Here is a 27,021-nt window from a genome sequence, read left to right on the forward strand (position 1 = left end):
AGGCACAGCTAGCCCTGAGATCAACTCGACCCAGCTAACATCATCCAGACCCAAAAGACAACTCTACAATTGGAAAACCGCAGACCTTTAAATCGACTCGGCCACGTCACTGGATGGCTCGCCTGTGAGCCTTCCAGGAATAAGAGGAGACGAAGAGCAGCAGACACAGGAAGAGGAGAAGTGGGGTTAGATGTGGATCAGGTAACAAGTTGGACTTTGTTTTCTGCAGTGATTAACAATCAAATAAACAATTATGTCTATTTCTTCTTTCCGCTCCATGTCTTTCCTCTCCCTCTTTGTCTCCAAAACAGTTACTCGGTTATCCATCCATTTTTCTATCTATCTGAAAGTAGGTTACGGGAAAAAAAGCACCGACTTCCCTGCTGCTGCCCGCTGATTAATGACAGTGAGCTCAGCATCTAGATTGACTCGTTAATGTGAAACATCATTGACACACCATCAAATACGCAGGTGTGCGTATGTGTGAGTGCTCACCAAATTGCTCAAATCTGAGCTCACGCAGGCAAATACACCAACGCACATTTAGACTCACTCGGGTGCCTGCCAACCTATGCAGGAATTGATGACTAAACCTTTGAAACCTGAGCACAATTGATTAGATTTCTTGCAAATCATGTGAAGAAGGCAATGAGTAAAGACAGAAGAAATTACCCCACAATTAGCAAGTCATTAGAGTACAAGTAAATTAACTTAAAATTATTTTTTTTAAAAATAAGACAAGAGAAAAAAGGAAAGTAAAAAAACAAAGAAATGGCCTGGAAAATGTGTTTGAAAATATTGTACTTTTGTGACATTGTTTTAAATATATAATTACAATAAGGTTTTTTCCATTTTATCTCTTTTTTCCCTAGACATTTTCCCTTAGCTTTTTTGAAAAGCTAAGCTTTCTAAATCTATTAATTTCTTGCATTTTGTGGAACATTTCTTACCAAGTTGCTAATTGCTTTTTTTCCCTCCATGTTCTTGAAAGGAATTGCACCGATTTTCTCAAGGTTCAAAGTTTTAAATACTTACAAGAATACAGCAAAATTCAAGTAATGTTGCTCCAGGTTTCAAAGGGGTAATTCAATTATCAGAACACACACATCTATAGTTTACAGTTGAACTATGCTCTTTATTATGACACCAGATTCAGCAGCAGAGTGGCTGCAGGTTGCCTGACTGACGCAAATCTCCAAGATAGCTGAAAGTTTTCTTCCTGTCAAGCACGTGCTCACATCAATGTCACGCGAGCCAAGTGAGTGAAGCAATGAGAGGAAAACTATGAGCTAATCACAGAGCGTTGGGCCGGGGGCCATACTAGCTCCAGTGTCTCAGCTTAACCGCCGAAAACCCTCCAGACCCCTCAGACTGACAGATAGACACCAGGAAATAGCAGCATGATGAACAGATGGATAGTATTGACGGTGTATTGAGTTCCAATATTATGGAAAACGGTTGCAGGAGGAGGAATACAGATATCTGAATAATATGCGGTTTGGTTAATTGATGCTTTTATATTTCAAAGGATAAGACTGATGTGTTCAATATTTTCACCCAACAGTTTGTTCATTCATCTCTTGTTATTATTCTGATGCCTCTACCATGAAGTCCAAACTCATTTCAGCAAAAGAGCCACATACAGCCCAAAATGATTGGGCCAGACCAGTAAAAGCATTGCACAATAACATATGAATAACAACACAAGAATATTGCATATACATTTTGCATTGCATCCGTCACCACGACTCAAAATATCAATAAATTCAGAAGCATTTCCAGAAAACAGTCTGTTGAAAACCTCCTCAGATAAATATTGTATGTATATAACCAATAAGAAGCATTGCAAATAGATGGTTTCATTAAAATCAAATGAGTATTTAAACTGTGCACTTTCTGGTAACAGTCAAAGAGTAATATAATATCTAATGATTACTTAAAATAGAGTTTAAATACAAATTATGTACTTAAAAAATGCGATTAGACCAAAACACACCTTGCACTTCCTCCTTGCCTCATGCTAATCAATACTTGTTAAAAAAAGGGGGCGTGGCTCTGCTGCAGTCCACTTTCGATGATGTTTAACTTTGTGATTGATTTATAAACATCTCATCAAATAAGTCTGTGTATTTGTGGAGATCCTAGAACAGTTATGTCCATTGAAACGGACCGGGGTCCTGAACACGTTAAGTTATCCTTTGTCTTACAAACCATTTACAAAACTACTGCATTTGCAATATGTTTCCATCAATATTGTTTTAGAATCCATCCAGTGGCTGACTCTGGCTCAAATGTCATACATCTGATACTCTTGTGCTACCCTGTCTGCGGCACCTCAGAGCTTATAGGTTTAAGAAGTAAATTTTAGACTATTCTACAGCCCTGCTAGCTTTAAGGTAAATGCTAATGTCAACGTGTTACAATGCAGCAATCTTTGAGGTTGAAAAATAAAGTATATGCGGAAGTGCAGAAAACTGTAGTTCACTGAATGGCCACTTGCGGTTGGCTCCAAAAGAGTCAATCGCCAGAGACTTCCATGTTAATATGGCACAACAGCCTGGTACAAAAAAAACCAAAAAGAAAACAGTTTTGGTCTCTATAGGTAGTTTCAACTTTCATGCCAACAGTACAGGGGTTGAATTTTGTTATAACGCAACCATTTACATTTTATCAAGGCCCAAATTCTTGCATAATTAAGGACAGGCCGCTTTGACTGACATGCTTTCTTTGAGGCGTCACCACAGCTCTAACCTCTTGTCCAAATATGGTCACTTCTGAGATGGAGTAAGCTAAGATGCCGAACTTTAGGCTTCAAAACGGCAGTCCACAAATCAGTGGGTGACATCACAGTAGCTACATCCATTACTTTGAAGAGTTAACACTCTTACAATGACAACACTGACCAGGCTGATGTTCAGCAGGTGTAATCCTGTTTAGTTTAGCATGGTAGCATGCTAACATTTTCTGTTTAGCACAAAGCACTACAGCTGAGGCTGATGGGAATGTAATTAGTTTTGCAAGCAATTGGTTATAAACCAAAGCATAGGACCAGTTTTAATTTGACCTGGTGGTGGCGCTTATTCATCAAGCAGTTTTTTTTTTTTTGTGCTACATTTCAGTTTTGACCAAATTGGCGGACTGAGAGACTGACAGGCCAATATTCATAGAGCCACGCCACCAGTGTGGCACTCTTTTATCACTCACTTTTAGCAAGCAATAGTCAAACGGGACATAAAGTGGTGTATTGCTTCATATATGACATCAGTAAGTTGTTAGTTTTGGTCAAATAAGACACACCAGCATTTTTAAATAAAAAGGAGCCCAAAGCTGGCGCAGTCTGATGAGATGCAGCATGAGTCATTCAGGAGATGGAATAATATTTAATCATTCCAAAGACAACTGAGGGCAAATATTTATCCACTCTGCTTTGGGGTTAGTAGCATGATCACTCCAAGTGGGATTGGTTTTCTGTCTGGAGACCAATCTATCACACTGAAATGTGTGCACAAACATGCACATGAACCAACTTTCTCCCTCTGTCACACACATCCTGTCAAACTGCTCCGCTTTCTCACCATAACAAAGTCAAAACAATTTGACTTTTTTGATGTTTTCATCTTTGGACCTCAGTTAAAGGATCTTTCATGACCCCTGACCCACTTTGAGTTGTTTTCTTCTTTAGTGTGACCCACTGACCAAAACCAGAAGTCGCCTAAGCAGGATGACCCTCTTACAGAGCAGTTTACTGGTGGTACTGAGCCAGCAGCCAGACGGGAACCTGATTAACTGGTTTGACCAGTGTATTCCCAGACCTGATGGAATCTGTGAGGCTTCCAAGCCCTCCTCTTCCTCCTCCTCCTCCTCTTCCTCCTCCTCCTCAGCTAAACAAACAAATAAAAAAAATCTGGCTGCACAGCATGGGGGCTGACAGGGGTAATGTATGGCACTGGGAGAAGTGCCTGATGCTCCGCTGCACACTGTTGCACAATCCTGAGCGGGACTTACGAAGCAAAGAGTGTGTTTGAAGTGTGTGTGAATCAGGTCTGTTAAAATACTACTTGCATCCTGGGCCTCGTATACATACACTGTTATGTAACATGCTTGTCCCTCACAGGACATTATGTTACAGTATGCATATTGGCAGCTGGTTCCCAGAATCCATAATGAAAAAAACATAAAGATTTATTCATAATAATTACAAGACAAAAATCAATAAGCCACCTTAGCTTTCCCTCAAAATCTCAGAGAATATTAGACTGCTGTTTTGTGAAAATATTTATTTTCTCCAGAGGATCAATACCGTCAACTTTGCTGATTGTTTTCCGATAGTGCCACCATGAGTTTGACATTTACAGTTTTGGGTAAATGTCTTAAGATCTATTGGATGCAATGTTATGAAATTCAGTGAAAACGTCTCAGGATGAAATGTAGTAACTTTGCTAGTTCCCTCACTTTTCATCTAGCACCATCATCAGAGCAAAGTTTTGTCCTGTAACACTGATGACATTTCTGTCAGCTTTAGCTGTACTTTGTTTGTACTAATTCCCAAAAATTAGCATTATAAGCTAAACTGGTGTGCATTTACCCATTAGAATGGTAACTCACTTAAGTATTGTTGGGAAGAAACATGGTTTAAGAAGCACATTAATAAAAAATAAAAGTTGCATGCATACAACTTATATTAGGCAGAGATTGTCTGACACTGTTTGTTTACAACATTTCGTGCGAAAGTGAAAAATAACATATTCAGTCTCATTTGAGTGCCTTTCTGTAGGCCAACACAGAAGTTAACGTCGCCCTGGTTCCCTCGTCAAAAAGCCTCTGGGATTTTTCCATTAGATCCTGGATTATTGCAGAAAATAAGCTTACTGGTAAACAAACAGTTATGATACTTACGCGTAACACAACTTAATGATTTTTGAAGCCTAATGAAATCGCTAGAAGTAAAAAGCTAACATTTGGCTATGGTCGCATGACTTAACGTTATTGAGTGTCATGTAGTTACGTGTTAGCAATGACCTTCTTTGAGACACATTAGAGCTTCAAAAATCACCAGTAGGGTATTTCTTGACATATTTCATGTTGTGGAGACGAGGCAACCTGGAGTGCAAAAATGCTAACTAATGCATAAGTTTTAGGACTCATCCACATAGCACTCAATATTTGCTTTTTTTTTGGTGGCACTGTGTTCATCATTTTCGCAGCATCTTCTTGGAATATGGTCTGGCACCTGATTTCTACGTTTTCATGAAGTCTGAAATGTGGCTGAGTTTGGCAGATAAATACACCACAACATACTTCTAATAGGCAACAAGTTATTTTTGAATGTTTTTATAAAAATCTCGCACAGTAAATTTTGAAATAATCTTTATAAAAAGTACAAAATCTTAATCTTACAAAAAGTATGAGCTTACCAGACATTTGTAGCCTGCACTTCAACTCTGCTTGTGGCCAGCAGCTCCAGCCTACATTAGCCACTACGGGCATAACACACCTGAATCTCTGACTAAACTGCCTGTGGCGGAGTTGCATTGTGGGTAATGTCGCACCCATTTTTGACAAGAGAGAAGGATGCATGGAATAAAAAATATATCTGTGGTTCTGCTGCACTGGTCTGCTGCCTTACCAGAATTAAAACCTCTGAAACCTGGAAAATTTGGTTGGATTTCTTTCAAAAACACTAAGAAAAACATAATGAGGACGTTGGCAAGAAATGCCCCGCACACTGCAAAATAATTAGTAAAAAGTGACAAAAAAAAAGATCTAAAAATTAGCTGGGGAGGCAAAGGGAGTTACATATCAAAAAACTAGGGGGAAATGCACAGAAAACTATATTTAAACATCATGAAGTCAATCAATAACCTTTAGTAAGGACTCCATGGCGCCTCAAGGGTGCCAGCCTACTCACTGAGCCCCTAAAGGTGCCTCAGTGAGTGGACTTCAGCTCTCAGTCCTTCACTCCATTTTAAGAGTAGGCTCCTGGTTATGCGCATGTGGTAGCAATTTTGGGGCTGATAATGCCCCGCCCTCCTCTGCCCCGTGGGTCTACGTAGAAGCCCCCTTTCCCGTACACCCCACCTAGCCTGCCCCCTCTTAAAACTGTGCCCGCTCAGGCACTGCAAAACCCCTCGTTGCCAAATAAAAGAGCTGACAAACTGTGGCAGTAAACAGTTTTGTTTGTGGTGAAATCTCTGTAAATACAGCACTATTTCCAAAAGCTGCCAAGTGTAATCAGTAGGATGACATACAGGCAGCTGGCAGTAATTGTAACCAACTCACTGACAACTATAATCAAGCACAAAATCTTTTTCTAAAGAAGTGACCAAAGGCAGAGTTAAAGGTGAAGTCTGGAGAAAGATTGTAATATCTGAAGCCAGTCAGCGCTCCCTCAGACGCTTTGCCAATATCTACTATGTTCTTTCAGTTCCATTACTAGTATTTGGGCTACATTTACTTTTCAAGCAAAAATGAACCAAATAAGATTTCTTAAAAACTGTTATATGACACAGATTGGATTTTTTCAGCATGGACACTCCTTTGTGGACAATCCTTTAAACTAGAGACCTCTGTGAGAGCAGAGTCCTGAGTCATATCAGGACACGTGTGTTTTTCCAATACATGCGTGGTTTTTCCATGTCATACTTCACTGCACAGGTTCAGATCACTCACCATACAGTGTTGGAGCTACCCGGTGGAACCACAGAAGGTTGCCAAAGCTGTATCACTGCTGCGGTGAGCTGCCCCCGTCATCACCCATTAGAGGCTGACTGCCAGGCGCTTTCTGATGAGGAAAGCTTGCCTACAGGCCCTGACAGAGATAGGAGACTGTAGTCCTGGGTTTACAACAGGGGGTCCTCAGAGTAACTTCAGGTGGGCACCAAATTATTGTTTGGTAATTTAAGTTTTAATTTTTAAAAAAAATGTAAATATGTTGTAAAATACAAATTAGCAAGAACAGTAAAGATAATTGGCATATTCATAAAAAACATATTTTATTTAACGTACAGAACATTAATTATAGGCTAACTGTTGTGAATGAATCCTGTAATGAATCCTTATACAACAATGTAAGACAGCTACCGCCGAATCACTGTGCAGCGCTTAGCCATATCAGTAGGTGGGTTTCCATTAACCCTCAAATTGCAAAAATTGAAATTGCGAGTATAAAATACGGCTAAGGGAAACACATCAATAACACATCAATAACACATCGAAAACAACTCCCATCTATCGCAAAAACGTTCTTACGCTCTCATGAGGCTATGTGCTTGTCGGTAGGAACAGGCTCCCTCGGGCATGACGCAGCAGGCGCTATAAGAGGTCTTATTGCATTGCATAACTCTTCAACAGTTGAGTGTATCATGTGTGAGTTTTGAATCCACAATTCCTCTGAAATCGTGGACTATCACCTCCCAGAAATCCCTCATATGTGGCCACCCCTTCGTATAAGGGGCTTGCCTTTCTATTATTGCTCCTATAACACACCTATATCACCTTCATTTGGGAATAATGACGGTTGGTAGAAATAAATCGCCATGCTTCTTGGAATGCTATCACGAGAGGAGAAGTCGCATAACATCACTCAATGGAAACGCAGTCATCTCTCAATTGTGTTTTATCGACATTTAAAAAATATCACTTCAGGTCTCAAAAGTGAAGCCAATGTGGAAGTGCCAAAAACTGTGGTTCCCCAAATGGCCATTTGAGGCTGGCTCCAAAACAGAGTCAATCTCCATAGACACCCCACTTTACAGCACAAATAAACTTGTTTACAGCCTGCAACAAGAAAGCTTTGCTCTCTATAGTTAATTTCAACATTCCTGACAACTGCAGGTGGTGTGGCTAATTTTTTTTTTTTGTTTTTAACTCGTCCATTTACATTTTATTGAGGCAGAAAGTAAGACATATTTAAGGGCGGGGCCACTTGAGTGACAAGCTGTCTGCCAATAGTGTCCCAGATCCACCCCTTGCTCCTTTACAGCACCAGCATTGCATCTAAATATGGACACTTCTGGCTCCAGAAGACCAAAATGGCGACGACCGAAATGTTTCAAAACAGCCGTCAACAAATGGTGACACAGCTACTTGGACTTCACTCTAGCTACATCCATTATTTAAACAGTCTATGCTCAGAAATCGCCAGCGAAGTGCAGAGTGGGAGGCTGATGTATGTTGCCATACTACAACTGCTGCTGTTTTAGAAGCAGCAGGTAAGCACAAATGAGAGAAGACCCTAAAATTTTCAATGTGCTTATTTTTATTTATTTTTTTTCACAGTATATGTAGCGTGGGGTCCCTGCTCTATCTCTCTTTGAGCTAAGGGTCCTTGGCCTGAAAAATGTTGAAGACCGACTTTTTCTTGAAATCCTCCACACTACAACTCATCTTGTGGTAATCACTGATGATAGAGCTCGTGGGCCAAAAGTTCATTTGTGCAACCATGAGTGATCCTGAATTTAAAAAAAATAAAACACACAAAAGAAATTTCTCCTAAAAAATGCGTCACACTCTCCCAAACAGAGACACATGGCTAATAATTATACAGAATAAGCACACCAGATTTTCCTACCAAGGCAATCATTCGAGATGCACACTTGCACCGCTGTCATTCATTTCACTGACTTTGACATAAAGTGTATTAGCTTGGAACTGCAAACTGCACCTTTAAAAGTTTAGCACAAAACAAGACTTAAGGGACCAGTAGAAAATTACTGCTAGTTAGAAAAGTAAAAATGAGAGCAAATGTTTTTTTTTTATTTTTAAGATTTTATTAAAATACGGTGTGGAGTTTACCATCGGAAGTTACCATCACAAACATGATTGTTTCTAATAAAAAAGTAAACAAAACAAAAATAAAGCTTAAGAGCCTAGTTACAGGAGATTTTTTTGTGTTTTTGTATTTTTTGTTTGTTTTTGCAGTCTGGTGAAAGAAAACAAAAATCAATTCACAATGAGAGTGAGTGGAAAAAAAATGTTCACATGTTGTAAAAATACATTTCCCAATTTTAACATTACACACAGCCACTTTCAAACATTCATTCATTCATTCATTCCTTGTTAGATGGTTAGATGTCAGTGCCAAAAGAAAGCAAAACAGAAAAAAAAAGTTCAGACCTGTGCACAAAAGGGGGGACGAGGGGAGAGCGGTTTCTAAAAACGCAGGAGGCAGGTTCTACATTCTGAGGGCGGAAAACTTGGGACGAGGGACACGAGACGGAGGGCGACTGCTAGAGGATATGTGTGCATTTGAACCCTGAGAGAGAAAAAGTGATCGATTCTCACCGTAATTTTCTGCTTTTTTTTTTTGACAGACCACACCAGTGTCCGCTATGCCCTCGCCCCCACCCACCCCCACCGGGGTCCTGGCAGCACCGTGAGAGACGCTTTAAGAGCCCCAGGGTGGTGTGTGGTGGTGGTGGGTGGGGGCATTCTCACACCCATGAGTGAAATATTAGCTGTGGCTTTGCAAGCATACACACTGTGCTTATCTGTTAGCCTACACATACACACACACACACTGCCGGGCTGAGTTGAACTACTCAAAGTTAAAAAGAAAAATATAACATCTTATTAATGCACAGTAAGAATTCACACTGGATTTATGCTTTTGCGCCCAAAACAAACTGTCTACACAAGGCTAAATGTGGTTCATCAGTGACAAAGAAATGCAAGGCGCTGCAAAATTAGGCCTGTCGGGGTGTGAGGAGCTTTTTGCGGAGCGGCCCGTTCTTATCGACTGGATGTGTCTCCTGACTTCACCTGCTGTGGTCAACTGTATTAAGGCAGTGAGTGGTTCCATGGCGACTTTCTATAACAGCTATTTTTACAGGGAGAGAATAAGTAAGGCCCAGAGGATATCAGCTGGAAAAGACAGTTGGGATAAGACGCATTTAAAAAAAAAAATAAAAAAAAAAAAACACCAGGAGAGGGATCTCTTGTTTTTTTTTCTCCGAAATGTTTCAGTACAACATGTAGAACACAGACAGCATATCCATAAAAATGAAATCCTACAATAAAACAGAATGGTTTTCATAACAGTGCACCGCTGAACTGAAAAATATATATATAATCATCAACAGCAAAAATTTAAGATTACTATTATGCTCATAATCGGAACTATGGGGGTTATTTTTAAAAAATATATACTCATCACATGACAGAGGAGCCTAGCATCTCAGGACACAGACATGCTCCATGTCTCTCATAGACTCTGAGGGAAAACTGTACATCACTGGAAACTGACCACGACAAAAATGGCAAATCGGGTTGAAAACACTCTGAGGGAGGGGTCGGGGAGCAAAGGGAAACAGCAAGATGACATAAATTCTTTAAGCCAATAGTATTTCCCCTAAAAAATTACCTCACATGCACTATAGATAGAGCAGCCTGACAATGAAGGGGGGTAAAAACAAAACTGCATCTACTACTTCTGTTCTAAAAAAAGAAAAAAAAAAAAAAAAAAGCAGACCACGACGACCGCCTTGTTTTTTCTTCCTTTTTCAATAGCCAGTAAGATGGAGGTCGAAGCACATCAACTACAGTCTGAAGTCTAAGAATGGGAAAGCGTTGTGCTGAATTTTCCACAATGAGGAAATTAAAGGTAAAGGCAAAGAGATACGCATTGTTTTTGAAGCCTGAGTATTCAGTGACCTATAGCGAACCTACGTAGATTTTGTCAATTCATATCACGGGGGCAATGCTTCTTTTGTATTGTATCATTACTGCTACAATTTCACAACCCTTCTGGTAAAGAATAGTAAAGAAGTATCTAGAAAATCTGTACAAAAAATAAAAGGGTATGCACGGTACATTCAATATCTGTTACTGAGGTACTAGAAAGGTGTTCCCTTGACACCAGGGCAACAGCTTTGAAGAGTTACTCCTAGGGACTATTCCTTTGGAAAGACAATAGCTTGTTATCATAACAGGGTGAGGGAACATACGAACACACATACAAACCCACACACACACACACGCGCGCACACGCACACACCACTGTCATTAACAAAGCCAGCATGCAAGAACACTGTCCCCCTTGCTCCTTCAGGGAATCTAAACTCTACTGTCCCCTCACACTTAAAGGAATTGGTGGATGCATACTGGTTCATGAGCAGATGTGGAGGGTGGGCCATGACAGTGGGAGAGGAGTGGGTGGGTGGGTGCAGGGTGGTGGTGGTGAGGTGCAGTGAGATCTTGTTAAACAATAAGGCGGAGGTCGATCCCTGCTCACCCGTCCTGTGTTGTGAATGTTGGCAGTGTGTGATCATGTTCTTCGTCACTACAGCTGACTAAAATGAGCGGCGTGCAGCTCTCTCAGCTCTGAGCGGGCGGACAGCGCCCTCTGCTGGCATGCTGTTGTCTTTCCAGACAGAAAAAGCTGCAGACCTCACACATATAGCACTCCCGTGGCTGGCATGAGATGAAATCCACGCCTAAGTGCTCTCTGATACGACGCTATTAACTCATGACAAAAAAACCCATGAGGGACGAAGCGTGTGTAAATACAGGGGTCCTAAAACTCACAAAGGATGTCAGGTATCCTTATCTGCAATATGAGAGGAGCAGATACTTTGACAGTCTGAGAGAGCTCCACGCTGACAGCATTATGGATCCCTCTGATGAGCAAGCGGACAACATTGCCAGGGAGAGCTAAGGGCCAGACTGGGCTGAGGGGAAGCAAGACGCCTGGTGGGGAAGGACAGGATGTACGGTTTGTGATTCTGTCTGGTTTACTTTAATACACATTTTCCCCCCGTCACAAGAAAAGGTGGAGGGGGGGAGGGAAAAAAAAAAGAAGAAAAGAAGAAGAGAGCAGTAACATGAGCCATTAATGTACAAAGGGGGGCTTCAACTTTTCTGCCTCTGTGCCTCTACTGGTCAGGAGGCAGCAGACTGCAAAGCCTCATGTCAGAAATGCTTTTTTTTTTTTTTCGTTTTTCACAAACAAAACATTAACACCTAGAACCACAACAGGTCAACTTTCCATTAAAACAACAGCCAACTAAGGATATAAACCAATCCAATCATTGAATCCTTGAGAACACAGTTATTGCTGACGTTGTGGGGGAGTGAGGGGGCGATGGGGGGGGTGGGCGGTAAGTAGGTGAGATGAGGATGAGGATGGAGGGATGTGTGGGTGTGGATGGGATGGGGCTAGCTGTGGGTAGGTCACTCCTGGGCTGGTTGTGTGATCTTAGGAACAAGACTTCGTAGATACACATGTCAAACTGGTGCGGCCGATGTTCTGGAGGGTCGGGCTGTGTCTGATGCTGGGAGGTGGGGGGTGGTTTCCAGAGGCGACGGAATGTGCTGGCGGCGGCAGGGGGGGCTATTGGTCAGAGGGGATGTCTCTGTCGGCTTCGGCCTTAGGGGGGGGGGGGGGGGGGGGGGGGTGGGAGACGGGGGCAATGCCGTGCGCCAGGGTTCCTGTAACAAGGCTTTCAACCCCTGCGCCTGCTCCTGGGAGACCCCCTGCAGCTGCGACATTGATCAGACCTGGGGGAAATCTGAAACACAGATGAGAAGCGATAAAAATCTTGAAAGCTGCTCACAACACAGCCTGATGTGTCCATTCATATCTTCTGCATCCATTCCTCTCACCTGTAAGTGGCTCCATTAAGTTCTGGGTGAACAGTGGCAGCCTCCATGCTGGGCCACTGAGAGGCTGCCATCAGATACTCCTTATTGACGCAGTTCTTCAAACTGTCAGGGATACGCCCTAGAGCGTGAAAAACAGACCGTTACTCTGACTCGCAGAGGTTTTCTGGTAGAGTATTATGATTGGATATGAAAAGGACATCCTCAAAAAGCTCAGCCGTCCACAAGTTAGGACAGTGCAAGGTTCATTACTTTTTGAAAAACAAGGTGGGCAAATAGTCCGACAGTCTGAGAACTTTGTTTCTCAACCCACAATTGCAAAGAATTTTGAGATTTCAACATCTACGCTCCATATCTTCAAAAGATTCGGAGAATCTGGAGAAATCACTGCACATAAGGAGCAAAGATGAAAACTAACATTGAATGGCCAAGACCTCTGACCCCTCACAGCTGGCACCTCATTTAATTTGGTATTAAACTGTGCAATGGACATTACTACATGGGCTCAGGAACACTTTGGAAAATCATTGTTGGTAAACACAGATTGCCGCTGCATCTACAAATGCAAGTCAACACTGTGCAAAGTGAATGCCATGTATCAACAACATCCAGAAACACCACCTTATTCTCTGCGCCCGAGCTCATCTGAGATGGACTGACACAAAATGGAAAAGTGTGCTGTGGTCTGACGAGTCCATATTTCAAATTGCTTTTGGAAATCATGGATGCTCCGGGCTTAAGAGGAAAAGGACCATCCAGACTGTGACCAGTGCAAAGCTCAAAGGCATTTGTGATGGTATAAAGGTGTGTTAGTGCCGATGACATCATGGGTAACTTCGCATTCGTGAAGGCACCATGAATGTTGGAAGGTACATTCAGGTTTTGGCGCAACATATGCTGCCATTCAGACGTCTTTTTCAGGGACATCCCTGCTTATTCCAGCAAGACAATGAGCCACATTCTGCATGTGTTATAACAGCATGTCTTCATAGTAAAAGAGTGCAGGCGCTAGAATGACCTGCCTGCAGTCCAGACCTGTCTTAATACAACAATGGAGACCGTGGACTGTTGAGCAACGAAAGTTGTGTATCAAGCAAAAATGGGAAGAATTTCAGTGTCCTAAGTTTCCAAATGCTGACTGAGTGTTGTTGAGAGAAGAGACAGTGTTTAACATGTTTAATGGAACATGTTGCAGGCATCAAATTCAGAATAAGTGTAAATTTATAAAAACCCAATAGAGTTTTAATAAAGTTTGAACATCATATATCTTGTCTTTTTACTGTCTTCAATTGAAATATTTGCAATCATTGCAATCTGTTTTTATTTACATTTTACACAGCGTCCCAACTTTTTTGGAATAGTGGTTGTATTTGAGATTAAGCCAGATGTTGATGTTGATCTGTAGTAATTGATTAGAGATAATCAAATTCCCTTCCAAGACAGAAATCGATTAGAGTGGACACAGAGTCAGGCAATAGTAACACTGCAGTTCAACACACCTTCAGAGAGGCTGCCCCCATGAAATTAATACAGCTTATTACAGCTACATGTCATGTCTAAGATTTTGCTTTCAAAAGTCACATTTTAACATCTTTGATCACAACTTATGATGTTAAAAATACATATACAGTAGGTGTGTTGCTCATAGTTGACTAATAAAATCATAGTGCACCATGGACCTTCTTTCGTGGCACCTGGTGGAACTACCAGACAAACTGCAGCTCACATTGGGGAGTTATAGCCAGTAATTTAGTTGACATTAATAACATTCAACACTGGAGCTGTAAGCGGAGCACTGAACAGAAACCAGTCACACAGCGTTGCTCTGCCAACTATTTCCATCACTCTTCTTTTTTTCCATCACTTAGAAATACTACCTTGCTTACTATGTAACTATTTGTTGTTGCATGACGTCCATGCTTACATGCGAGGCAAGTTTACATACATGCGTTAACTATAGCTACAAAATGAAAGGATGTTGTGTTTTCAGCTATCTGCACAGTGTTAATACTCACATGTGCAAGACTACTCATTTCTGCTCATTCTAGAAAAGGCTTTTCCTGAGGGTTATATCAAGGCTGGTAACTGAGTGTTTAAAGAGTATACTGCCCCCGAAGTATGAACTACAGCAAAAGTGACGGTCATTACACCAATCAGTGGCAATATTAAAGTCACTGACAGGAGAGGTAAATAACATTGATTATCTCTTTACAATGCAATTATCTGCAGGGAAACTCTGGGTCCTAGCATTTATGAGGATGCCACCTGATACGCATCACTCACCCAAACACCATTGCACTTGCAGACTGCAACCATCTAAAATCTCTCCCATGTGTCAAGAGTAAACTCCCACTTAGGATTCCTTCAGTGTTTATTGTTTAAGAGATTTTCACTAGGAGACAAATCATCCACGGGATAATTGCTGTCAAAAACAACAACCATGTGATTTAACCAGTAAAAATACTGAGTAAAGCAGTTTCACATTAAAAATCAGTGTTTTTCCAATGCTGTTCATCTAGTCAGAGAGGCTGCTAACGACTGTGACCGATGCTAGAACGAACGAATGAACGAACGAATGTATGAATGAATGGCCCTATCTAGAAGCCAGTGTTTGGTTTGCTCGTTCTGGGCTACTGCAGAAAAATGTGGTAGTGCAACATGATGGATTCAATGGGTGAGGACCCACTCACTTTGTAGATATAAAGGGCTCATTCTAAGGCAACGGAAACACAACAAACTATATTTTCAGATGATTATACACTAAAGGAAACATTCTTAATAAATTAGAATATTCCATTGCTGACAATACATACCCCCTGAAACCTTCACTGAACTTTTAACGGACTAGCCACCAATGTTTATAAACCCTTTAATACATACAGTTTATTCAGTAAATGCTCTCTCTCTCTCTCACACACACACACACAAACAAACAAACAAACAAACAAACACACACACGATCATATTTTTTCCACATGGCAAATATGGCAATAAACGTTGTCAGGTGGAAAATACAAATTCAAGCGCAAAAGCCCAGAATGATTGGGGCGCCTGGTATCTCTGTGGATAGAGCAGTGCCCCATATACAGAGGTTTTATCCTTGCTGCAGCAGCTGCAGGTTCGATTCCAGCCTCGGCCCTTTCACGCTCAAACTGTCCAGTCCATTAAAGGCAATAAAAGCCCCCCCGCCAAAAAACAAAAAAAAAGCCCAGAATGACACCCAGAAATGATACAATGCATGTTTTTATGCTTTGATGGCTGTGGGATCTAAAATTGCAGTTTGAATGTTTTTCAATTTTGCACTAAACAGTATGAATGTAACAATTTTGAATACACAGTGTATTTTAGACCTATTGTAAGAGCTAAGCTGGAAATTCCATTAAACAAAAAATCACAATCTAGCCAAAATTTATGTCATATGCACGAAGACAGCCCAAATTACCAAAAAATGTAGAATGAAAAGCGTGTAAAGTGCACTAAACAGTCCCTACGGGTAAAAACTTGCAGAGCTGGATTTGTGAAGATCTTGTATCTCTATAATCAATTTATATCAGTGAAACAATATGCTTGATCCTGTTTAGAGAAAACTGTCTTACCGGTAATGGCGCGGCGAACCTCCCTGGCTGCCTCCTCGCGAGCCTCCACAGAGGCTTGCTCACTGTACCAGGATGTATGTGGGGTACAGATCAGGTTGGGGGCATCCTTCAGAGGGCCTGTTGAAAAACTGTTAGGAAGGGGAAAGGCTGTTAAAAATAAAGTAATGAGGTTGTGCACTGTGCAGTTATTGGCCATTACTTGTGTATCAAGATTACCTGAAAGGTTCTGTCTCATGGACATCCAGGGCAGCCCCTCGTATCCGGCCTTCTTTCAGGGCCTGAGCCAACGCTTTTTCATCAACCAGACCGCCTCTTGATGTGTTCACCAGGAAGGCTCCCTGACGCATCTGTATCACAGTTAGCAACAGTAGGATTAATTTATGGGAAGCAGATTGTGCTAAAGAAGGCTGAAACTTGAAATCTGCAGCAAAATACAACAGCGCTGGCTGAAACCATTTGGCACAAACATATTCTCTTTTTAACTCTTCCGATCTGTAATACAGACTTCCCCACAATATAAGAGCAATATTTGGTTCATACCAAACATTAATTGTCTGGACTGTCTGGACAAATGTGCTTCAACATTGTTAGCCAAATGGCTGAGTCAGGATTTTAGGCAGCATTTAAAAATAGAATGCTGATTCTTTGTGGAAATATTTTAGCTTCCTTCTTTTATTGAAGGATATTAACTCAATCGATCTAATAAATGGTTCTGGGTTCTGCATATTAGACTTGACAAGCTCCAGAACTAATTTTTTCATTCCTTAAACAGACACACAAGACCATGTGCCAAAGCAGAAATTAACTTAGCTGATGCAGGCTAAATAACCAAAGAATTGATACTATTTCATCTATACATTTTACAGCTATTCCTTTATCATCCCACAAGAAAAATGAGATGATAAGTCATAACTAAAATATATGCTTTTAAATTTCATTCAACCAAACACCAAACCATTGAAGAAAACAAAGTTTCAGTTATTTCCCTGATGTTTTTAAAATGATTGATAAAATGAAAGCTTTATAAAATATTTCAACCTAGCTGTCATTACTCTTCTTAGATGCTGCCTTTACTGAATACTTGAGCTGAAAAAATACCTACTTATTATGTGGCAAACGTGAGACAACATTTGTGTTCTGCATATTCAGTGTGTCCACACACCTGTTTGATGGTGAAGTCATTAATGAGGTGGTGGTTGTGCTCGTTGAGGCTGCAGTGCAGGGATACGCAGTCAGAGTGGATAAGTAGGTCCTGCAGAGTGGCCATACGCTGCAATCCCAGTGAGCGCTCCACACCATCGGGCAGGTAGGGGTCATAAAAGATCACACCAAAACCAAAGGCCTTAGCCCGCAGAGCCACCGCTTGGCCAACACGCCCTTGAAGACAAAGGGAAGCGTGACTAACAACCACTGTAGTGCCCTCATTGGAAATAACAAACAAATCAGGTTGTTACTGAAGTGTAAATATCAAACAGATCTTTTTGTCTGACAAATAACTGTCGAGCTTGGATTAAAAAGATCTCCTAAAGCAGTTCAGCACAAAATAATCTTTTTTCAAGAAACTGACAGTAATCTCTGATTCAAGGAAATATTGAAAGACCTAGCTATGGTGCCCCCTTAAAAAATCTAGACACCAACGCAAACCCTCTTCACTCACCTAGACCGATAATGCCCAGCGTCTCACCCCGGATACGAGCTGCACCACCAGCTACCTCCCTGATCTGCTCCACACTGGAGGCACGAGTTCCCTCCCTGAGGGCCTGGTGCATCCAGGTGACTCGCCTGTACAGGTTGAGGATCAGACATAGCGAAGTGTCTGCTGTCTCCTCCACTGAGGACGCTGGCACGTTACAGACTGCAATGCCTGGATGACCAGTTAAAAGTAGGAAAGAAATATTAACATCTCTGTGCGTTATTCCATGTGTTAACTTGTGATTGATCACTTGTATCTGGCAATAATGTTTTAAGTTTCACCCGCTCACCTAGTTCAGCAGCTGCTTTGATGTCAACGTTGTCGAAGCCAGAGCCAATCCTGACAATCACGCGCAGGCCTTTAAACTTTTCCAAGTCATCTCTGGACAGAGTGATGGTGTGGTAGAGAAGAGCAGCCACTGCCTCATTTAGCACCTACAGAAAACAAATGCATCATAAATCTTTTGAATATTCATTTAATTTAACTGCACTTAACACTTGAATCTTACATCACTTCAACAAAGGGCAAAGGGACATTAGGTCCACACAGCTTGGCTAAATATTAATATGCCGGGCTGTGTGTTGGAGATAGTGCTGATGAAGATTTAAGAAGGCAACATTTTTTTGGGGGGTACAGCACAGATGTTAATTACTTTCATAGTATGCCAGAATGGAATAAGCAGTTAAGCAGGGCTGGGTATTGCCACAGTTTTCCTGAATTGATCCGATTTTGATTCACAAGGTAATGATTCGACTGTATTTCCAATTTGATTTGATGCAATATCCACATAATATACCCATTTTGCTTGAATATAAAAGAGACACTCAGAGACATAATGCGCTTCTGTGTCTTAATAAAGGCAGTTGCTGACAATTGGCTAAATGAGACCCCAAAACGTCATCACACAGAACCGTGCTAAAAACGGCCTAACAGTCTCGTAGCAGTGAGCGGAGTTAATTTATAGCCTTGCAATAGTTTTCTTTTTTACTTCTGGCGATTAAATTTAGGCTTAAAAAATCCTATGAGTGGTGTTTATTTGTGAAGATTATCTTTCTGCACAAAACATGTAAGTATCAAACATTTGTCACAGAGCTTATTTCCTGCAATAATCAAAATGTCATTCCCTGCCTGCAGGTAACGTTTCCACTGGCAAATTTGTCAACCTCAGCTGAACAATTACATATAAACTGTTGTTGTTTTAAGAAATTTGTTTGTTGTCGAGCTAGTTTTTTGTGTTTGTGTTGACAAAATGAAAGCGGCAGTAGATGAGAGACTGCAGACAGGGCAGATTGTGTGTGGGTGTGTGAATGTTTTACCTTCTCATGAATCTCTTGTGTGGACTGGGCATCGCAAAAGGCCACTGTGGCCACATCCTTAAGGATGGGCATTTCCACAGTGCAGTCGCGCCCGTCCAGCAGGGCAACCAGGGGCCGTGGGTGCATTGGCCCGTTCAGGATTGGGGGTCGGATACCTGAGAACAGCAGGAGGGGAAATACTGTTGGTCGTTGCATATGAGCAAGAGATTAAATATGCAAAGATCATCACAAAAAAAATAAATAAATAAAGTTACCCAAATCAAATCAAATCTTACTGTAGTGACCACTTGGTGGGGACACTTGGTGCACAAAACCACCAGCCATTCGTTTTTTAGAACCAGCAAGGTTAAGCTAGAGATTAGTGACTCAACAGTCTGCATTTCCCATGTCTGGACTAGCCAGCCTGATGCTAGTCATCATACCCTCACACAAAATCCCCCTGCACACATGGCTAAAGTTAACAGGGCTAACTGCCACACTCCTTAGACAATAATAACTCAGACGTTTATGACTCTCTTTTTCCAACACATCCACCTCCACCAACACCCTAAGGAAGCTGCAAGGATGATGTGTGTAAGTGTGCGAGTGCTCTACAGTTACTAAAGTGATATGTAACTAAATCTGTGATGGGCCATGGAGAGAGTCCAGCATCCTGGCCTATTTGGTATTGAACTACAGCCCTGTTTAGTAATGCCTGAAATCAACATAGACCGTCCAGCTTTTCATCGATCCATCTCTGTTCCCCTCCGATCCTTAGAGCTCCTCATAAGGGGGAAAGTTAGATTTTGGTTAATGAAGCAGAAACCTGGGAACCTGACCTGCCACTGTATGAGGAGTACGCACCCTGAGAGGGGGGTGGGCTGAGAGGGGGGAGAGGTGATGGAGTGTGGTGGCTGGGGGAGGGGCGGAGAAAACTGCGGGGTCTCGGAGAGGAGGCGGCGGGGGTTCACAAGGGGGTCTGAGTCATGACCTAAATTCTGCCGTCTGGAGGAGTCCCACCTTCCTATTTTTCTGGTTCTCCTCTTTTTCAAATAAATACAGATAAATACACACACCGTACTGTCAAATATATGCATGTTCGGCTCATGTGAACCATTGGCCTTGAACCATTATGCCAACAAAAAAAACAAATCAAAGTCATAAATAAATGCCACATATCTACCATTGTGTTAAATTAGGAGAAATTTACCAGGGTACGATAATGGTCTCAGAAAACTTTACAGTTTTACGATTTTACAGAATTTTTATTATTATCAGTCAGAATGACCCTTAAAAGTAATTAAAACTGCATTGTCAACTTTGATAGAACAAATGTTTTATCTCAATAACTGAAATTTGAAACATTCTTTTTAATGGAAGTGTTTGTGAAAAGTCTCCTGTATAAAATGACTGAAGGTGAGATTCTCTGTCCAGTTGGGTTTTTCTTCAGTATCACACATAATCAAATGTACAATGTATGATAATCGTCAAGTTTCATATCACAGTATAACTTGAAACCAATATACAGCTGCAACCCTAAAACTGACACAAACAGTCATATCTGCAACTGCTTTTTACACCTCGCTCCCTCTCTCTGTCCTCTTCTCAGCAGTTCTTGGCTTGGACTGACCCCACACATGCACCAGTACACACTATCTTGTCCCTGCTGCGTGACAGGTGTGTGTGTGTGTGTGTGTGTGTGTGTGTGTGTGTGTGTCCCAGGATAGGAGAGTGTGTCTAGCTGGAACATTTACTTGGATAGAGGGCAGGAGGTAATGGTGAGACTGCAGAGGAGGGAAGGGAGCTGGTAGCTGAGGGTGGAAAACAAATATTTGTGAACACTTCCTCTGACGTCTGAGCATTTCCCAATGCATGCATGAAGTGCACACAGCTAAAGAAGAAAGAAAAGCATACAGCCTGGAAGCAGCGTTATAAAAAATGTGCTACAATGTACTGCTGTACTGCCGTTTAGCAGTGTGATTCACATTCATTGCAGATGGCTGGAGAATGCTAACAGGCCCACTGCTACAAGCTGAACGCACAAAGAGACGCTTACGATGTAGAGAAACCAAAAGGGTTTCGTCACAAAGACCCCCTCTGAAAAAGTAGATCTGGAAATATACAAGTAGGCCTACACAAAGAGTAATTTGAGTAAAGGACACTGGCATACCCGAGGCCTACTAAGCGCAAGCATGGCCGCACACACAATACAATTCATTCAGTGATTCATTCATTCTCCCTCCCTCTCCCTTTCTTTCCCCTCACTCCCTCCTCCTCTTCTCTCCCCCTCTGGCCGCAGTTGGAGGAGTAAGAGGTGAGGGGGGAGGGGCAGCAAACGATGATAATGCAGCAAGCAGCGGTACTCCACCCAGACACAGCTAGACACACACACACACACGGTTATTCAGTTCCTTCTTAACGGCTGCGACAACACCGATACGCGCTGAACATAAAAGGGAAACTGCACACACACAGCTGCTCCACACCCAAAACGTTAGATCTATCCCCCCACAGTTCACAAATTTCAAAAACACATGCCAAAATAGAAAACACATGAGCAGCAGGCCTAACCTTGCATTATGAAGTCTGTGAGCCTGTCTTCCTCTCTCTCTCTCCCTCTCCCTCTCTCGCTTTGCTCTCCCTCTGTAGCTCTTTTTTTCTCCCTCTCTCTCTGTCAGCCTGCTCTTGGCTGGCTGGATCCCAGCTGTCATCCACGCCCAGCCCCTCCCCCACAGCCAGCCTCCAATCACAGGCAGCGCCATTGAAGGCCAGCCAACCAGCACTAACCTCATTAGCATAGCCGAGGCTGAGGCCGAAGGCGGTTTGGGCTGTTGTCGTTTTTTAAAGAGACAGCTGGCCCGTTTCCCTGTGGCTGCGGCCACGACCCTTCACCTTGTCCTCTCCCTCTCACCCGTCTCCAGAGGCTCACCCAGACTGTTCCCTCCATTTTAGCCCACCATTATGTCTCATCTACCATCATCTACTCGACAGCAGCTCAAAAATACCATCTTTTCTAGAAACCTGACTGAGCCATCCATGGCTGCATTAACATGAGCCAACGTATACATTTTAGATATTTTCCGTTATTTACGGGATGAAATACAGTGCAAAACTTCCATCTGTACATTCCTATCATTCCACTTTAACAAAAGAGATTGACAAACCGTAACCTCCTCAACTTTCAAAGTAAGGGTCGACAGATTGTCGGCCTGGACGATTCTGGGCTGATATTTGGCATTTTGCCGATTATCTGTATCAGCCTTTTATTTTAATGATCGCCGATAAAATGAATCAATGAAAATGTGTGCGTATTACATTCAACCCAAACCAAGAAAGGCAGTCTGCAATTCTGCAAAGCAGGGTCAGAACTTTTACTTTGTGAAACCTTGGTTAGCAACATTTGCTAAAGGGATTTAAACAAAGTTTTGTGTTGAATTATGTTATATTCCAAATTCTACTGTCCAAATTTGTATTGTAAATGTATATCGATCTCAAATATTGGTTATCGGCCTCATTAACTACCAATAATTGAGCCCTGAAAAACAATATCAGTCGACCCCTAGCCTTGATATTCAGACATCTGCTGGCTACACCAGAACCTCTACAATATTGGCCATTTCCCCCGAAAGCTAAATCGTCCGATTAGGTCCAAGGTTGTGGCACTGCAGACAAGTACGTAAACCAAAAGCCGTTCAGCACCATAAAACAAGTGAAAGAAACCTATCACAACCGCAATGTTCCTGGAGTGGCAGGAAAATAAATTAAAAGCGAACGATTATATAGAAGAATTATACATACACAATATGAAACTGTCAGCATATGGTTTCAAAGAATGCAAAAACTTTGATCAATGTTTTATCATTTTTCTTGTTTAATGAAATGACCAAATCAATGTTGTGATACCTTAATTTGCTAAGAAAACATTGCATGTGTTTGGGAAGTAATAAGCATACGACTATATGACTGGGTTATACTGCATGCAATGTGTGAGAATTTGTTAACTGATGGTTTGGCACAGTTTTTTTTTGTTATATGTGGTCCCCATTTGACTATATGTCAGAGTTCATAAAGTTTTCTTAACATATTAAAGATAACATGCTATGACTAATTAATTTCAAAATGGTACTTCTGAGGGTGAAGTATTGCTTTAAATATAAAACTCTGCCCTCACTAAGGTCTACTATTGTGTGCCTATTTAGTTAACACAGTTGCAGGCTGCAGCTAAAAAGTTTGTGGTTTCCATGTTGAAACAGCAAAAACCACATATCTTGGCAATCACATATGAGAGATAATCTTTCATTCGTGCAACAAGGCTTAACTGAATATATGGTATGATTACCTGAGTATGTTTTTTAAACATACTTCATAAAACACAAGCTCTTACTTTTACTTTGAGTATAAATATTCATGAAATCTCACCCTCGCAAATACGGTCAAGTCTCTGCCGCTTGACCTGTTTGTGTTTGTCCATCAGAGCCATAGACTACGCAGTCTGAACCTGGGACAGAGAAGAACAGATCCAAGTGCTATGGAGCCCCTTCAGTGTTGTCCACGTAATTTCACCTGCACACAGAAAAAAAAAATCACTTGATTATATTTCCACATAAAACTACATGAACAACATATTGTGAAGAGAAAAAAAGAAAAAGAAGGCAGAATTGCACAAGTACATTAAATATGTGTGCAAGAAAATAGCAGTGCCTAACTTTTCCTGACATGAAAATAGTATATTCATGAATGGTTGCATATTTGGAAAACTCAACAGTCAACAAATTCATCATGTAATTGGAGAGCACTGACAAACTAATAAAGGTCGACCCCTACTATTAAAACAAGGATATGATACAAAAAAATAAGTAAAACAGGTCAAACGCCCACACAATTTTGAAAAAAGCCAAATTAATCAAAGTACACTCTAAAAATATGATATAATGAATTATTTCTACAGTGACAGACTGTGGACAGATACTCACCTGGGGAACAATGTCCTTGTGCCAGTCAGATTTACGATTTAGTTTACACTGTAAACAAAGAAAAGGCATAAAAAGTTAAGATTATGACAGTGTCATATAGTGTCGACAATATATGTCTTGTTGTGAAGACAGTAACAATACTATGTTGGCTGTATCTTTATAATATCCAAACAGTCGTCCGTACAATAATATGTGATAAGCGTGGTTTGATTATTCTAATTTGTGCTCAAAATCTATGCAGGACTCCCTGATACTCAATCACATGTCTCAAAAATGTCTCTATTTATCCTGTTAGCTTGTTTGGTCATGTTGTCCAACTTTGTGGTGAACTTTATTTTCGCTAGCAATAACACCACGACCCTATCAAACAATACATTTAAAAAGTTAACCAATACAGCTACTAGTCAACATTAGTCGATAATTTAAAAGTCGATCATTTAAACACTAACTTAACGTTAATGGTGAATAAATAAATATTTCGTGAGTCCCTTGTTAGCAGCAGAGTTACCGTTAACTAGCTAACGTAAACTAGCATATGAGGCTAGCTAAGGTGTTTCTAAGCTAGCTAACTTGGATATTTAATGGTAGATATTAAGCATATATTAGATGCAAATATTAAAGCTATTTAACCCGAGTCCATCGCAATTATTAGTTCGCTCGGAGGCACTTTAGTTTGCATTAACTTCTGAATCGCGGTTCGGGGTAAAGCTAACTAAATACATAGCAAGGATGCTAGCTAGCCGATATGGCTAGCTGACACAAACACAAACATTTGAGGACTTAAGCAGCTATCATTTTAGGAAAACCAAACATTTTTTGACATCTCAAAAGTACACAGAGCAACTGGTGTTATTCAGCTGCAACAACATTATGAAGCGTGTTATTTAAAAAATCATAGCTACATGTATGAGCCGTTTGCAGCATTGCTAACGTTAGCTAGCCAGCGCCGTTAACTAGCGTGCCGCTGTGTGTGGGAGAGATGCAAGCGGAGGGGGAGCCCGTTTCGTCCGATTTGTTATCAGCGAGTGGCGCTACAATGTGAAATATCTGAGCCAGAAGCTAAACAATTGATTAATTCGACAGGGGAATGGTTATAGTCCACATGACTGAACTCACGAAGCACTACTTTAATACCCAGTGACCGAATCTTGCAAAAATAATCAGTTATTTACCCCGGTTAAACTCTTTCAGGAGTGCTGAGACAGTGTGCGTGCGTCGGTGGTGTTCCCTCTCTCCCGATCGCCATGAAATTAGACAAAAGAGGAAGTGGCTCGTCGGTGGGGGGGTCAGACAGTCTTGTGTGAAAAAAGCACCGGCGGACTGGAAGGAGCGCCCTCACCTTCAGCGGCGGAACGCCAATCTGGATCTGACAGACATGAGAGACTCTTCGGTGCAACACGTCTGCTTATATAATTATTAAAGTTTTGGTGTACTTAAGCTTTATCCGCTGTTGGCAAAGATCCAGCCATGTAATCTTCTCAAAAGGTTAAGTCATCGTTATTTTGTTATGGCAGTCTATATTCGGGTTTTTGTGAAACCTTTACAATTCCCTAAAGGACTGTTTTTCATTTACCAGTGGAGAGAGGTGGGGCGGGGGGGTAGGCTGATATGAGATTTTTATTTATTTATTTTTTTGCGGAATCCTTTTTTTTTTTTACCCTTTATTCCCCATTTGGTGCATAGCTACATATAACCAATTACAAAGTCAACAAAGCAATGATATTGGATTGGATATTGGATAAGGTAAAAAAGCAACAACAATAATGAACATAAAGATACAAATAAATAAATAGTTAAGTGAAAGGGAACAAAAACAGGAGGAAAAACAAACAAAAGACAATGAAAACAAATAAAGTGTTGATTGCTTGGGTTTTTGTTAAATTTCATGTAAGAGTTTGCAGGGCGAGTCTGGTTTGGCATATTTATTATTTCTGCTCATGCCTATGCACATACACTTTTTCATTTATTTTACACTGTGATTAATCACAGAATTAAAATAGTTAATCGCAGTTAATCAAATTTAATAATAATATTTAATAATAATAATATTATTTAATATATAACTAATATTTAATTGTTTTTTTCCAATATTTTGCATTTCAAAACAGTTTTGAAGTCTATATTAACAAGGTAAAGCCATTCTTACCAGATAATCTTGATTAAGAATCATATGTCAGCAAAAAAAAAAAAAAAAAAAAAAAAGGGACTAGCATAAAGTGGGCTTTCTGAAAAAGGGAGACTCATGGGTGTCAAAAGAAGTCATTTTCATTCACATATCTTGGGGTCAGAGGTCAAGGGACCTCAGTGATATGGCAATAACATTTTTTTAATTACCAAAATTTAGCCTAACTTTGGAGTGTTATTTAGCCCCCTTCCCAAGAAAGATTGCATGGCATGGTTGGTACTTTTGGATTCTTAAGTATGATACTTGTATTATCACTGTAGCTTTAAAACTCAGGCCAGTACAGTCTCTTAAAGACAGGAGTGTCTGCAGATGATTAAAAACGTGTTAACGCTGACAGCCCTCCAACACCTTTTTTTTGAGCTACAATATTTTCCTTGAGCCTCCCTAAGCGATTGGTTGTTCGATTTTGAATACGTACTCTTTGATGATTGAAAGTTAAAAGTTGAAGACAAAACCAGGAGTTAAAAAAATCTTAAGTGTTTCACTCTCGACATGCATGTTGGTAAGTTACTGTTTATTTTGTGGAAAAATTCATATAGGACATGTAGAAAGAATGACTTTGATTAAGTATCACTATTCTAAGCTTAAATTTGATTGTTAAATCAAATTTGATGTTAAAATTTGATGTCTGTTTCTGACAGAAGCATTCATCTTACGCAAAGACCATCAGAAATGTGAAAAC

The 27,021-nt window shown here is 40.9% G+C and overlaps 1 protein-coding gene across 4 annotated transcripts; it reads right to left on the reverse strand.

Moving 5' to 3' along the window:
- Window positions 1–9,800: 9,800 nt before the first annotated feature.
- On the reverse strand, window positions 9,801–25,469 carry ctbp1 (C-terminal binding protein 1). Of its 4 annotated transcripts, XM_042492973.1 has the most exons (12): window positions 25,327–25,469; window positions 24,155–24,202; window positions 23,601–23,744; window positions 20,936–20,992; window positions 19,203–19,357; window positions 18,176–18,320; window positions 17,851–18,057; window positions 17,356–17,570; window positions 16,410–16,540; window positions 16,194–16,321; window positions 12,601–12,718; window positions 9,801–12,506 (listed from the first exon to the last, which is right to left on the reverse strand). In XM_042492973.1, exons 3-12 carry the CDS (start codon window positions 23,659–23,661, stop codon window positions 12,329–12,331), a joined length of 1,395 nt encoding a protein of 464 aa, XP_042348907.1. In that variant the 5' UTR covers window positions 23,662–23,744; window positions 24,155–24,202; window positions 25,327–25,469; the 3' UTR covers window positions 9,801–12,328. The 4 variants fall into 4 exon arrangements, with proteins under 4 accessions (XP_042348907.1, XP_042348909.1, XP_042348908.1 ...); XM_042492975.1 differs by lacking the exon at window positions 20,936–20,992 and having other exon boundaries at window positions 25,327–25,466; XM_042492974.1 differs by lacking the exons at window positions 23,601–23,744; window positions 24,155–24,202; window positions 25,327–25,469 and adding an exon at window positions 21,753–21,781.
- Window positions 25,470–27,021: the final 1,552 nt, after the last annotated feature.

The sequence above is a fragment of the Plectropomus leopardus genome, chromosome 9 (assembly GCF_008729295.1).
Source record: "Plectropomus leopardus isolate mb chromosome 9, YSFRI_Pleo_2.0, whole genome shotgun sequence".
NCBI lineage: Eukaryota > Metazoa > Chordata > Actinopteri > Perciformes > Serranidae > Plectropomus > Plectropomus leopardus.